General features: G+C 41.3%; 1 protein-coding gene across 1 annotated transcript in view; it reads right to left on the reverse strand.

The window, feature by feature from the left end:
- The window catches only part of ANO1 (anoctamin 1), a 120,422-nt gene that overhangs the window by 32,571 nt on the left and 72,143 nt on the right, over positions 1–15,708 (reverse strand). The window contains exons 13-16 of the mRNA XM_045017022.1: positions 14,843–14,884; positions 8,212–8,276; positions 6,292–6,426; positions 1,764–1,924 (exon numbers count right to left, since the gene is read on the reverse strand). Of these exons, the coding sequence (XP_044872957.1) occupies positions 1,764–1,924; positions 6,292–6,426; positions 8,212–8,276; positions 14,843–14,884 (403 nt within the window). The remainder of the gene's footprint in view (positions 1–1,763; positions 1,925–6,291; positions 6,427–8,211; positions 8,277–14,842; positions 14,885–15,708) is intronic.

Genomic DNA, 15,708 nt, shown 5'->3' on the forward strand with positions numbered 1-15,708 from the left:
TATCACATTTCTCAATATATGTAACATGACAAGATGCTGTTCAAGATAACAGATCACTCATCTCCACAGATTCTGCACCTCTCCTCTTCAGATTTCCTCTTGATTATCTTATACCTGTTTAATGAGTGCATTTTAAACCAACTCTCAACAGGACCATATAGTAGGTACCCACTCCACTTCCAACCTTACCTTACATTGAATAGAATATTCAGTCATAGCTGATGGTAGTGCAGCTTCTATAAATTGATGACTGTGGCCAGGAAAACAAAGTTCTTACTTTATTTTGAAGGATACACTAACCTTATCTTAAATTACTGCTGATAAAAAAAATGGTTCCCTATACATCTCAGTAAATGGAAACTAGGGTTGTATTTTCAGAACTAAATGAGATAGAGTATAAAAAATGGAGATCACTACTCATACATGAAAGCCTGCATAGGCAAAGATCTCCTTGTGCTGCTTTTGGTGATGCACTAGTGACGTTGTGGCTATTCAATGTGGTGGATATTGGGAATGAATCCCCGCCCCCGCCCCCAAGCTGGAGGCAGGCTATGAGGCTGAAATGCAGCCTGTGGGCTGGAATGGTAGCTAGCCTTCGTCTGTGCTCCCTACGTGCAAGGTTTATTAATTCTGTACACAAGTGACTCCAGACTATCTAATGGAAACCTCATGACTTGCAGAGGATGTGATTAGTCACTTAATTGGTATTCCCCCTCATCCAGGGCCAATGTGACGGTTCCATAACCAAAAGGGCCTTACTTGAAACCTCCACCAGCAAGCGAATGTCACCTATAAAGATTAGTAATGTTAGAAATTGGAGTTCTCTCTGTTCAGCCAACCAGCTAAAAGGAAACTATTACTTTGTGCTTCCCACCAGTGACAATGATCTTGACTAACTGAGTTCTCTATCTTAAAGGAATAAGTCCTTGGGTTACCTCAGCACTGAATCTCTCTTCAACAGAAATCTCCTGTGTAGACCCCTACACAGTAGGGGTACCTGTCAATTTCTGATACCATCTGGGCTACTGTCCACACTAGGAAATCTAGCTGAGACAATAGTAATAATGTTTAGCACTTACATAGTGCTCCTAACCACTTTACAAACTTTATCTAATTCATTCTCACAACACTTCCCTGGGACAGCTAATATTAACAACTCAATTTTACAAGTGGAAACTGAAGCAGAGAAACTTGCTCAAGAGTTCAGGAGGAGTCAGCATTCGAAAAATAATTAGATTGCAGCAGCTTCAGGTTCATGGTCCTCTGTGCAGACCACTAGTCCAGGCCTGTTTCCTGATAAACTTAATTGCATTTATGAGCACAGTAAGACTCAGTCATGTTTTGTTCTGAGACACGAACGGCCATTACGCTCCCCTTTCCCCTCTCTGCCCCACATATTCTATACATCTTTTCAGCAATGTTCTAATTTGGAAGCTGGCTCTAAATAAATGTTGTTGGCAAGCTATGCAATCCTCTTAATGAAATCTAGACATGCCAGGCAGAAGTTTTATGACATACGCTTAACAATTTCATTTTATATTCATCTGAGCAACCGCTTGAATTTTAACCTTCAGTCCAGAATATAAATTTAGGGAGGACAGTTTCATTGGAAAGAAGGGGGAGGGGGCTGGGTGGGAAGGAACTTGACATAATTAACTGTCCAAGCATAAAAATACTGGTTTCGCTTTTTTTGTTTTTGTTTTTTTTCCCCTCATGTATTTAAGAGAATTAAAAACCCCACGTCAAAGCCATAAATTTCTTACCCCACAGAGCCATAAAGACAGAGAAGAAGACAGTTGCTGGGTTGTCAAACAGGTGACTCGCTCGAGCAGTGGCACAGGAAGAGCTCATTTTCCAGTAACTGCATGTATTATCACAAAGAGGACACATGGTGATATTGTTTCTCTCATCACACATCTCCATACTGTGAGGAAAGCAACAGGTAAATGCAAAGGGTAAGGTTAATACATTTCATCTGCCATGCACAGGTTCTCTCTTCTGATAAGACATTTGTCCTCTGCATATGCTCCCGGTCACTGAATGCACATTCAACTTGCAGGGCTGCCAAATGCTCCCTTTGTATTTCTTCTCACTTCTCAACCTCTTCTTAGTATTGTTATTTATTTTGTATTATGGTCAGTCCTAGAAGCCCCAAATGACATCAGGATCCCACTATAGGCCCGATCCAATTCCCATTCAGGTCAACAGGGGTCTCTCCATTAACATCACAGGAAATTAATCAGGTCTTATGCTATTCACTGTATAAACACAAAGTGCGAGAGAGAGCCTGTTCTGAAGTGCTTACAATGTAAATAAAGGCAGACAAAAAGATAGGAGAAAAATAAGTATTAACCCCATTTGATACACATGCGGAACTGAGGCAGAGAGAGAGACACACACACAGTCTGTGGCAGACCTGGAAACTGAACTCCAATCTCCAGTGCATTAATCACAAAACTGTTCTTCCTCTCTACTGTCCTCAAGATGATCCCCTCACTTAGCTCTGTCTCTCGAACTACACTATCAGGAATATGTGACCTCAGATCAAGGCAACAATGTTAGAAGAGGCACATTAAATGAAATTGATCCAATGTTTTTGGCTTTGACCTGCACTCCATTTACTGGGGAAAAGAGACTGTCTGGCAGTCTGGTCTAAAGTTTGCTGTGTGGTATCAGAAAAAGTATCTCAGAATTGTCATTAGACCACTACTACATTCATGGATCTTAGCATCACATTTTTTAAGGTGCCTCAATTGAAATGCTAATTTTGCATCTACAATCAATTGCAGGTGCAATCAGTAGCATGCAAAAGTGATGGAGTTTAGGGACTAGATACTCTAGTCCTTCTGAGCTAAGCTAGGGATAGGACTGGTGGGGTGATAGGCAAAATTGATTTCAACCTGTGCCAATGCCAGCATAAAGTACAGCAGAAAGAGAACTGCTCTACTTTAAGCATGACTGCCTATGGTTCCCAGCAATTACTCTAGCAGCTGGGGCATGAAGATGAGCCCACTACACAGAAAACCCCCCTATGCTAGAGGCTGGTAAGGGGATATCAGAGTAGCTTCTATGCTGGCTGCTAAACTTGTCAGCAGTTGGAGTGATGCAAAGCAACCCTATCAGACCAGAAAATTTCCCCTGGACATCCAACTACATGATTTGTGGACACAGATCTCGTTGTTTCTGGTTGATATCTAAATTTCTATCATTTTCACATGAAACAGATTATGGAAGCAAAACTGGAAATGCAAAATTAGAAGCTTTTTTGAAAATGTACAATAAATAACTAAATAGTATAATTAAAAAACACCAGGCACCTGGATTTTACTAATTTGACCAGATTACTTAGTTTAGACATATGTATTCTTGAGCTGTCTTTGTTGTTCACAGTAGATACTATCCACTACTTTATAACAGACATATCGTCTGTGTTCTGGTTACACAATTTTTTAAATGTTCTTTTAAGATTAATTTATATAACGATCTGATTTACAATTATGAAAAAGGACAGAAAAGTTGCTGTCAACAAGTGAGCTAAAATAAATTATTTTTAGCACATACCTCATCAACGGGCCACACATGATTATTTTGTCACATCTCTGGAGATTTATGTGTATATAAACTCAAAACTAAGCAAGTGCTGATTCATCATAAGCTTAACTGTGACCTTCTATATTGTCTACATGCTATCTGTTTTTTACCCACAGCTGTTTTCCAGATTCTACTTTCTGAGAACATAAAATACGTACAGAACAAAATATATCTTTCTACTGTGGAGAACAAACTCTTAGATGAATACTGTGAATACTTATACAATGTCATGCACACCTATGGCACTGTATTAATAACAACAATTCACTATTAGATTATTAAGGTGGTAGAATACTGATAAAATAGCATTTTTGCCAAGTACTGGATATTGTGGGCTCAGTCCTGAGACCTGCTTCAAACCCTTTGCATAGCTCGAGCATTAAAAGGGAACAGAAAGAGGCCAAATGATCCCTGCTAGAGATTCCCCTGGTGTGGAAGAGTACCCATCAAGTGTAAAGTGCTCAAATAGATGAAGCATGCAGGAGGTGTGGCCAAAGCTGACTGTGCTCTGGCAATCACAGGCTGGCAGATAGACACTTGGGACCCATCGCCAAACAGCATATATTAATGCAGTCCATCAGACAGAGGCTGGTGTAGAGCTGGTTCCAGGAATGGCGAGTTGTAACTAGCTTCCTGGTGTGCCAAACTCTAGGCCTTAATGACACTACACTTTCATAGATATGTAGCATTTTATTTTGGGTTTTTAGTTGCTTCAACCAAGTACCAGAAGGAAAAACTGTTGTTCAGTACTAAATCATGCAATTATCTTAATTTATTTTACATATCCTACAGCACTGATATTTCCACTATACCTGACAAACTAAAATGAATGCCCAGAAATCTAATCTTTTCTCATTTCCAATGGCCAGAAATAGTTCACATCAATCAGATCAGGCATATGGAAGTTTTATGATGCAGCAGTTCTAAATTATAATTGTTCCAGAGCCAGGCTGCCTAGATTCTTAAATTGCTGGCATGGACATTCTATTTTACGATTAATTGTATCTTTACTCCAACAGCTAAGAAAATTTAGTGATGTTAAAACTTTGTCAAATTATCTGATAGGGGCGCATGTATTCACTAAAGCCTTGATTCTGCAAACACACATGATTAACTTTATACACCTGAGTAGTCACATTGTGTGTTTATGACTGCAGCCTAAGTGTGGAATTCAACCTGATGCTGAGAGACAGGGCTTATACTGGAATTGTGCAAAGGAGAAAGACTGGCTGCACAGGGTGAATTCATGTACCTTGTACACCTTTTCATAGATTTCATAGAGTTTAAGGCCAGATGGGACTATTAGATCATCTAGTCTGCCTGTATATCACAGGCTAGTAAATTTCACCCTATTACTCCTATACTGAGCCCAAATACTTGGGTTTAAATTGTTGTGTGCCACAAGCAGAAAACAGGAGAGACTGAGGTGCCACCAACACATTGAGGCCCCTGAAATAGAAGGGAATTGATTAGGTGAGATTTGCCCAGATGATCCTAGCAGGTGATTTGTGCTCCATGCTGCAAAGGAAGGTGAAAACCTGCTAGGTCTCTGCCAATATGATTTGGAGGGAAATTCCTTTTCAACCCCAAATGTGGTGATGAGTTGGATCTTGTGCTTGTGAACAAGATACAGCAGTCAAGCTTCTAAGAAAAAGGATTTTCTGTGTCTCTTCAGAGTATTAGTCCACCCTGTCTGGTGTCCTATCTCCAGCTGTGGCCACTGCCTGATTCTTCAGAAGAAGGTGACTGCCCCCTGCTCCCACCCCAAATACATCTGGCCAATTGTGCTTTGGGGGAAAATATCCTTCTTGACTCCTGCAGGTGACTGACTGAATCCCTGAAGCATGAGATTTGTTCATAATCATTATCTTGAAGCAGAGCTGCAAGTGTTTTGAGCATGGAGAGAGCTTCCTGTTCTCTCCAAGGCCCATGAAGGGAACAAATGAACATCAGGATTCACAGACTCTAAGGCCAGAAGAGACTACTACGACCATCCTACATCCCATGTGACTTCCTGCAGACACAGACAGATTTTTTTCCAGAAGCTGAATTTAAATATCTTTCTAAAAAGATATGCTTTATCTCATTTTAAAGACTCCAGACAATGATGGTGAGTCCACCACCACTCAGGTAAGATGTTCAAAGTTTAATAATCCTCCCTGCTAGGAAATTACATCTTATTTCAAAGCTGACTTCCAGCCATTGGATCTTGTTATATCTTTGTCACCAAGAATAAAAAGCCCCTCCATCAGATATCTTTTCCACATCTAAATACCTGTACACAGTGATCAAGTTACCTCCCAAACTTCTCTTTGATAAACTGAATAGATCAAGCTCCTTAAGTCTCACATTGTCATTTTTGAAATCTATTCAGTATGAATTCTCTCTATGCCATGGATGATGTGAATGAACTTTATGAAGGCAGTCTGATGGAAGGTAGGGGAGAGGCTCCACCATCTGTGTTTATGAAGATCTAATGATTCTATCACACTGCATAAGTGATGCAAAAGGGCTGTGGCCAGTATTCCAACTGATGGCCTGGTCCCAGGTAGGATTGAAGATTTCACTGCTCCAACCCTACTCAGCACCAACATAAAGCTTGAATTAACCATTGGTGTCATACATATATAACAGCCTGGATTCTGAATGGCGTTTGGATGTGTAAAGAAATAAAAGTGAGCATTTGCATATTTTTTTTACCTTGGTATATTCTCATCCACGGTTGCACAGCCATACAGAAACACAATAACCCCTACAATGGAAGCAGGAATGAGCATTTGAGTATAAACTCCCAGCCAGGCAAAATACAGTCCAATCTTCTCTCCAAAGTATTTTCTGAAATACATTGAGGGAAAAAAAAACAACGAAATGTTTACTACATCTTAAAATATATCATGGCTAAAATTATGAATCACAGCAGTATTAAGCTTGAAGGGGAAAGTAAACTCTTGACTAGCTGGAATGCATTTCCCCTAGGATTCCTTTTTGCATGCCTCTTGGAATGAATCCAGTGACGGAGGAACCAAAATAGTCAGTTATCCCTACTAGCCAAACTCTTCTGCTCCTCTCTGGGTCTAAACTGATATATTTAGATTAACCATGATCAAATCTCCCTAAACAAAAATTTTGCCCTTTTCTTTACTGAAATTACTCCATGGTCCCTGAATCTCAACAATGACAAAAAAACCTCATCCTCAAACCACCCTCCTGCCGCCCCCATGCACCTCCCCCGGGGCCCTGGAGCATCCTGGCCTCAAGTGGGTGGCTCCCCCGGCCCTGCAGCTCCATGCTATGCTCTGCTCCGCTAGCTCCCAGCATCAACTGCAGCTGCAGGGTCCTAGTACCCCCATCCACTAGTGCCAGGGCAGGCTGCCCCTGCCCCTGCCCTTCCACCCCAGACCCTTCCCTTTTCCGGCAGGACCCTCCACCAGCACGGCTCCCCCCCACCTGCGGTCACCGCTCCTGCCCCAAGCTGGGGAAGGGGCAGCCCCATCCCCCACCCCCAGTGAGGCTACAGCGAGGGGCAGCAGCAGGGGAGGAGGCGTGCATGTGATGGCAGTCCTCCCCCTTGGCACCCACAACAGGGGAGATGAGGGGGCTTCCTGGACCTGAGAGGGGCCCTAGGAGCACATGCAGTGACAGTGGTGTGAGGTTAGTGTGCTGCCGGGGGAGAGGAGGGCCCCTCCACCACAGCTCTCTGCTGCTGGCAGGGAGAGGGCTGGGGGGTGTCATCCTCTCTGACCCCAGCCCTGGGGCAGCCTGCCTACACCCCAAACTCCTCACCTTCAGCCCCGCCCCACCCCAGAGCCTGCACCCCCAGCCAGAGCCCTCACCCTCCCACACACCCCAACCTTCTGCCCTAGCCCTGAGACCCTCCCAAACCTCAAGCCCCTCATCCCCAGCCTGAGCCCTCATCCCCCCACACCCTAGCCCTCTGCCCATCCCTGAGCCCCCTTCTGCATCATGAACCCCTCACCGCCAGCCCCACTGCACAGCCCTCACCCCTGCACCCAACCTTCTGCCTGAGCCCCTCCCACACCCCAAACCCCTCATCACCAGCCCCACACCAGAGCCCTCACATTTTTGTATTATTTAAATAAATAAAGTATATATATATTACTTTATATTATATATATATATCGGCTTACAAGGCAGGGGTGGGAGGGTGGGACTTGGACCTGTTCTGGGCACCACCAAAAATTATACAAACCTGCTGCCCCTGCTATGGAGGGAAGGTAGCTTTATGTTCTAGCCAGGGAATCAGCACGTATACTGGGTGCCCCGGCCCGGACCCACCCCTAGCAATTTCTGCCCCCCTCTCTCACTCTGAGCTGCATCAAGGACTCCAAGTCTATGGAAGGTTTGTGTCTTTCTTCATCATCCCCCAGGGAGGACTTTCCACTGCCAGGAATCCCCAACCAGGGAAACCAGTAGAGTCCAGGGAGAGAATCAGGCCCTGTATCTGTATCTGTTAACTTTATGAGGGCAGTCTGGTGGAAGGTAGGGGAAGGGCTCCAGGATCAGTGTTTATGAAGATCTAATGATTCTATCACACTGCGTAAAACTTTATGAAACGTCTAGAATTCTGCCTGGAAACAGGACATTTAGAATTCTCCTTACCTCACCAGGTCAATTGGCTGGTATTTATAAAAGACTCCATAGCTTGCCCATTCCTCACACAGGAGCTGTAAAATAAATCACAAATGAAAGCTAAAATAAGCCATCATGTAAATGAGCCATTTCTCCTTTTGTTCCAAGTTACTGCACAGTTCATGTCATGCTCTGGTGTCACTCTTCTTGTGGTTGCACATATCTCAATCGACCAATACATGCGTCTGCATTAAGTATTAAAAACAAGCTTGATGGTTTGGCACACTGCATGCTACAATGATGAATTCTACTGCACTAAAAGCTCTCCAACAACAGCGCTAATGGATAGATGTAAGGGGGAGGGTAACCTTGATTTTATGATTTGTTGCAAATCATACATCAGTCAAGTCTTAGCAGAATGGATGTGAGTGTGAAGGATGGTTGTTCTTGGAGTTATGAGAGAGAGAGAGAGAGAGAGAGAGCAAACTAGAATAAACTAGTTTGCTGTTGCTGCACTAATATTTTGCATCTGTAGAGAGGAAGTGTACTGAAGTGTCCAAGAAACTGCATTTAAGATCTTAAGAAGAACACAATGATCTTCACTAATTATTTTCAGTCAGGATTTGGGCCAAAGAAAATAAAGGTCACCATTAATGGCTCACAAAATGAAATGAAATACTCACAAAACTAGGTTCATCTGAAAGCACTCAATGTATTATACAATTTACATTGTAAACAAAACTACACTTCTGAGATTTGATTCTTCCTGACCCAGTCCAATTCTGGAGAGAGAACAAGGAGGTATTAAACTGGCTACTTGACATCCTTCTTGCTGTTCAGCACATTTTAAGGTCAATATCTTGCCACAGAATATTAGTCTTGGTACAAAAATCTCATTGATTTCTGTGAAAGTTCCTCACACAGAACCAGGAAAAATAAAGCCCTAGGTTCCCATGATCTACCTGTGAATTCCAGTACAATGATAGTCTCTCTATTTAGTTTTCTTTCTTTAGTTTGAATTATTAATATAAACAATATAACAATGATTAATCCATGCAAGCAATACCAATGAATAGGTCTGTTTGTTCTAATTGTCACCACAGTCTTCATTCAATCATTTGGCAACGGTAAAACCTCTCAAATTTAAATGCATGAGTTGATTGCTTAACTGTAACTTTTGGTAAGAAAAAAACCAAAACATCAAATGTAGCACAGAGAATCAGAATCAGATTAATTTAATCAGCAAGTACATTCTGAAATAATAAGCAGGATTCTTTCAAAATTTGCTGCTAACTGCATCTCTTTTTCCTTTGTTTTTAGTTTAATTTTAACCAACTTAGCATTCCACCTATTATCACAGGTTACTTGCACCTTGGTTCTAGACATGAGGAAGCAAGCAAGTGAGCTGCATGCTCACTTGTTTCCCACTACCAGAGCATGTGGTAGGTGACTGGGCATGGATATGGGCATAGCCTGTGCCCCATCACCCGTACTTCTGGCTGGAATGGGGGTATAGGCCAGCAGCAAATTATTAACCTATCCTGCAGCACAGGGATAGCTGGGCAGGATTTGATTTGGAGGTGTGCCTCTGTATGTCAATGGCAACCAAGGCTATCCACCTGGGTGGTGCAGCTTATCATCACTTTTACCTAAAGCTGGGCTTAAAGTCAGACCCTCTCTCTGAATTGACTATTAAAAAACAGTAAGTGGAATATAAATAGCCCATGTGGGGCTGAGAATGGGGATGTGAACACTGGCCCATTTACAAAACCAAAGAGTGTTTAAACTGATTCATAGATGCAAAATAATTAAATAATAAAAACTACCATTGCCTAATTGTTAAATAATTAATTCAATAAAAGGCTTTTAACTTGTATGTCTTAGACACAAGAATTCTAAATTAATTTCCCTTAAGTGCAGATAAACCAATTTCAGATATTTTGTTCATATAAGAATAGGTAACGACAAACTGATGTTTCCTGAAGTCATTAGCTTATTTGAACCATGATGGTGAAACCTGACATCTCAGAAGCTTACAGTTCTACCATGAAATAAAAATAAATAAATAAATAAATAAAACCAAAAGCTTCATTGGCAGTCTAACTGCAGCCCAAATTAGTCACAGAAGTATTCTCCCATGTACCTAGTCTTAGCAAAGGAGATCATACAGGGAACATTATTCTTAGAGCAGTTTTGCAGTTCTCTTGCAGAGTGATTACTGAAGCCTTCAAAGCTTGCCTGCTGTAATTCACCTCTTCTCTAAATGTGTTCAAATCATTCAGAATAATTACATTTTATTTACATAAGAGATGTTTAGACAGTAAATACTAAGTGGTTTGCTTATTTTCCTCTTTGCAACCCAAATCAATCAACATTTATTTTTTTGAGCACAACAGTGAGAACAGTCATTTTAGGAACAGAAGGTTGAATGTCATTCTTTTATTATACACAAACATTCATGCTGATTTGCTGTTTAGATTTTTATTTTAATCTAATTTACACCAGTGATTCAGATTCTTTTGCTACATCACCAAAAGTTTTGTTATTTTGAGATCTATAGCCTGAATTTTAAAAAAGTGACTAGTGATTTTGGGCACCTTGATTTTCAGGTGCCCGAATTGCAACATTATAAAAAGGACCTGATTTGATTGGGTAAGTGCTCAGGACTTTATAAAAATCAGGTCCCTTTCAGGTGTCCTAAATCGGGCACCCAAAAAGTAAGGCACCTAAAATCACTAGACACTTTTGCAAAGGTAGGCGATATGTCTATATATTTGTATGTTTAGTATGGTCTTCCCAAAATTTATCAGAAAGATACTGAATTAAAGAGATTTTGCATCAATGCATATTTTTCAATTTTGGAGGACACTTCAAATCTAAAGGTTTATATTTGTAGTTCAAATATAAACCTATCACACCATTTCTGCTGTTTAGCTGACTGCTATTCAGAGTGCAGCTTCAGATCAGTGATTACGAAGCATCAGTGCAATGGTGCTAAATATTTATTTCAGGGCTATTTCTCAATTCTTCATTAGTTTTGTGATAAAGATGTAAGGCCTGAGCAACTACTAAATAAGATTTGAGAAAGTTTCAAGAGTAATTATTAAGAACCATGACCGTTTGCCAAAGAACTACTTGAAGGAATTGAAAGTCAGCAGAGAGTAAATATTTCAGAAGTTTTGGAACGAGTGAACTCATGAGTCTTGGAAAGGCACTGGTCAAGAAGATAATTCAAAGGCTTTGAAGAAATTTAGGCTTTTGCTCCTGCTTTTGTTTGAATAACTTGTTTTTCAATAAGGAAATTACACATACATGATATTTTAACTTAAGTATAAAGAAGGCGGCAGCAGAGTGCAGAGGGCTAGTCACAGAACTAGAATGACCGTTCTATGTGGTCTTTGGCATACCCAAATTTCCAAATGTGCCCTCTGATTCTGGGTGCCTCCATTTTGGGTGCCCAACCTGAGATGCCTTTTGTCTGATTTTCAGACATGCTGACCACCTGCACTTCTCACTGACTTCATTTGGAGTTGTGGGTATGCACCAATTCTGAAAGGCAGCCCCAAGCTCTCTCAGGTTTAGAAACCCAATAACTGAGGCCCCAAACTTAGTGTCCTCTTTGAAAACTTTGGCCTTAAGCTTTTTCTCTTAGGGCTTGGCTACACTTGAAAGTTGCAGCGCTGGGAGTTACAGCGCTGGTCGTGCAGCTGTGCAGGGCCAGCGCTGGTGTGTGGCCACACTCACAGCTACCAGCGCTGGTGTGTGGCCACATTTGCAGCATTTACAGCGCTGTTGGGAGTGCTGCATTATGGACAGCTATCCCAGCATTCAAGTGGCAACAACGTGCTTTTCAAAAGAGGGGGGTGGAGGGTGGTGTACTGTGACAGGGAGCGGGGAAGATAGAGAGAGTGGATTTTTGGAGCCAACACTGTGTGTTAGCTTCCTGGATTTAAAAATCACAAAATGTTCGCGAGCCCTTAGTCTTAACTCTTAATTGCAAACAGCCTGCCTCCAACACGGACTCCCCGCTGTTTCACTCACTCCCTGTGGTGTACTGTGACAGGGAGCGGGGAAGATAGAGAGAGTGGATTTTTGGAGCCAACACTGTGTGTTAGCTTCCCTGGATTGAAAAATCACAAAATGTTTGCGAACCCTTAGTCTTAATTGCAAACAGCCTGCATCCAACCCTGTTTCTCTGTCAAGCAAACTGCTTGCCTCTCATTTGATCGTTCACAGCCAGGTACAGATAGCTCCTGTTTGCTGTGATCAGTGTTTGTTTTTTAGATAAGCAGTTCAACGGAGCTCCGATCGGAGTTCACAACAAAACAAAGAGAGGCTGCATAACAAAACAAAGAGTAATTTAGTTAAAAGCATTCTGGGATATCTCTTATTCCCTGGAGGCCAATAAAAGCGCTGGTGTGTGTCCACACTTGATGAGCAGCGCTGGATCACCAGTGCTGCAATCGCTACACCCCAACCTGGCCAGGTGTACAGCCAGCGCTGCAGCCAGGGAGTTGCAGCACTGGATGTGCCTTGCAGGTGTGGACAGTTACTAATTGCAGCGCTGGAAAGCCTCTGCCAGCGCTGCAACTTGCAAATGTAGCCAAGCCCTTAGTTTTTCTGTCTGCAAAATGGAAACTTTTCTTCATGGAAGCATTATGAGAATTAATTTGATTATATTTGCAGAACACTATATATGTACCAAATAGTATCTTGTGCAATTGTCCTCCCATAGTTTATTATACATATCTTATAACCTTCCTCCTCATTCCTGCTCTCTTGTATTTTCTATAAAAATATTATATATTTAAAAACAGAAAACAAAAAGGTCTGATGAAATTATATCTATCTATATCTATCCATATCACTTAACACGGTGTCTTGAAACACAGTCAGTCTCAGCCAGTCTGAAGCACCCTGCATCAGGAGAGTAACACTTAAACAACATCCTTTAAGTCATGAACTTGGCTAAACAGGAATTAAAGTGAGATCCGATACTGCCTGTATGGCCCATTTGGGAGATGAACTGTAGCACTCTTAGCACAGGCTGGGAGTTAAAGATAAAAATTAGCCCTTAACTTAGATACATGACAGCAAAACCTTGTTTGAAACCAGGCAATCTTTTTTTGTCCAATAAATTCTAAGTATCAAAATGGTTACTTTTGAGATTATTTCCTCAGGGTCAGATTCTGATCCCCTTACTCCAGACTAGCGTGGCTATGTGTGCAGTTAAGTGCTGTTCAGTGCAAGTAAGGGGATCAGAATCTGGCTAAAAGGGTTCATATATGTGTTGGCCTGAAATTAAGTTTTGCAACTGTGACAGTCTGTACCCGCTTTTCAAGACTATGATAAATTTTGTACAAACTATGCTTTGTAAGGTACCATTTGAAAACTCATGATTTGCTGATCATTTTTGTCCTGGTAAAATATGTGGCAACATTGTATGTAAAGTTATAGGACTCCACTATATGATAGTACTAAGAGATATTCTAAATCTGGGGAAACAGCCACAAACCAGTTCCTCAGAGACAAAAGGCAAACTGATGCCTCAGCCAGGGGTCAATGAAATTGAATTGGACTATCACCTGGTTAAGTGGCCATTCTTCAGCAGGAAAAAGGATGCGAGTGAGAAATCTACATTTTGGCAAAGAAACAGCTGGAGATTCCCATCTCCAAAGACTTTGTCTCTTGAACCCCAGCTGGTTCAAAGAAGAGGAAAAAGAATAAAGAATGGGGAACCGATGCCCCAGTTTCTCTCCCCCCTTCATCTCTACTCACAGGATCGACAACACTTGAAGGACAAAGGAAGCATCATTGGACTGGGGAGGGATCCTGGCTGAAAGAACCAGCCAGTAAGACTGCTAGAACATATGGTGAGAGAGACCCTTTGCTTTGAGTTCACGTAGCTTGTTAAATTAGGCATTAGTTATTTCTTTGTTAACCAATTCTGACTTTTATGCCTCATTACTTGCAATCACTTAAAATCTATGTCTGTAGTTAATAAACTTGCTTTATTGTTTTATCTAAACCAGTGGGTGTTTGGATTGAAGTGTTTGGGAAACTTAATTTGGGATAACAGGATCTGTGCAGATCATTTTCTATTAATGAAATGATATACTTTATATGAGCTTGTGTTGTCCAGGATTGTGCTGGGCAGTACAAGACACACATTTCTGGGGAAAAGTTTGGGACTGGCAGTTTGCTGGTGTTGCCCTGCAGTATAATTCATGGGTGGCCGGTTATAGCACTCACGCAGTATAGCTGGGAGTGATTTACATATGTATGTGTGAGCAGACCAGGAATGGTTGCTCTCACAGCAAAGCAGTGTAAAAGGCACCCCAGGTTGCAGAATTGAGGGGACGCAGTTGTCCATCAGTCCAGATTGTACTTAATGTCACAGCAACCTTAAGAGAAATTAGAATGTAAATGCTGACATATTTCCTATGATGATGTGAAATACACCATTACATAGGGTAATTTATACACATCCATGTTGGAGTAAAATTAACATTTAGAAATACTTCTGCTATATGGCACTGACTGCCTTTCCATTATATTTTCTGGGAAATCTTGGCAAATGTCCAATTCCAATTCAAAAGTCCAGTGTGACTTGTGAGGCTAACACTCTTGAGAACTTGCTGAATTGCATATATCAACTTACTTTTCTGTCATTGAGCTCAACATTTTCACCTTCGTAGTCACCCTTTAAAAAAAGAAAAATTGCATCACCCAACAAGTCACACCCAGAGCTGTTATGCGTCTCACATACCATGTATCCTACTCACGTAATGGATCAAAAACAGAAAGGCAATTTGTTAAATAATGCTGTATTATATGGGGTCATTTCTCATGGCACACTTTGTCTTCTGTCATCAAGCACATTAAGAAAAAGTAATAAAGTTGGTCACTGGGTAAAAGGAATGAATAAGTAATAAAGGCAGCCTAAAAATGTTAAGGGAAGAATGTGATTAGAGATAGGCCCACATTTGAGTGATATTTGGGGTTTAATTCATGCATTATAAAAAGAAGAGACCGGCTTAAAAGGCTGACCCATATCCAAACTCTCCCAAAGCTCAGGGGTGATTAAGTCTGCGGCTTTGATTTGGGGCCATTTCTAAATATGATAAGGAATATAATTATGGAACAAATAAAATATACACATCAGTGGCTATCAGAATCTGTCTACATGTTTAATAAAGCACAGCAGAACATTAGCATGTACATGTAGTAGAATTTATGTAATCTTTTTTGAACGCTAAATAGTATCTCTATAGCAGATGCTTGTGATAAATGCCAGATACACAAAAGGCCGGATTCTGATCTCATTCACACCAATGTAAACCAGTGATAACCCCATTCAAGTCAATTAAGTTTTATTTGTTTTAAAGCCCCTGCAAGTGAGAGGAGTATGAGGTTCAAAGGGCCTTTTCCACCACGATGTTACTTCATCTTCACACCACGATCACAGAGCAGATGCAGCAATGGCATTAAGCACTGCTCTGTTGACATTCATGAAGCCTATACAGG

The sequence above is a fragment of the Mauremys mutica genome, chromosome 4 (genome assembly GCF_020497125.1).
Source record: "Mauremys mutica isolate MM-2020 ecotype Southern chromosome 4, ASM2049712v1, whole genome shotgun sequence".
NCBI lineage: Eukaryota > Metazoa > Chordata > Testudines > Geoemydidae > Mauremys > Mauremys mutica.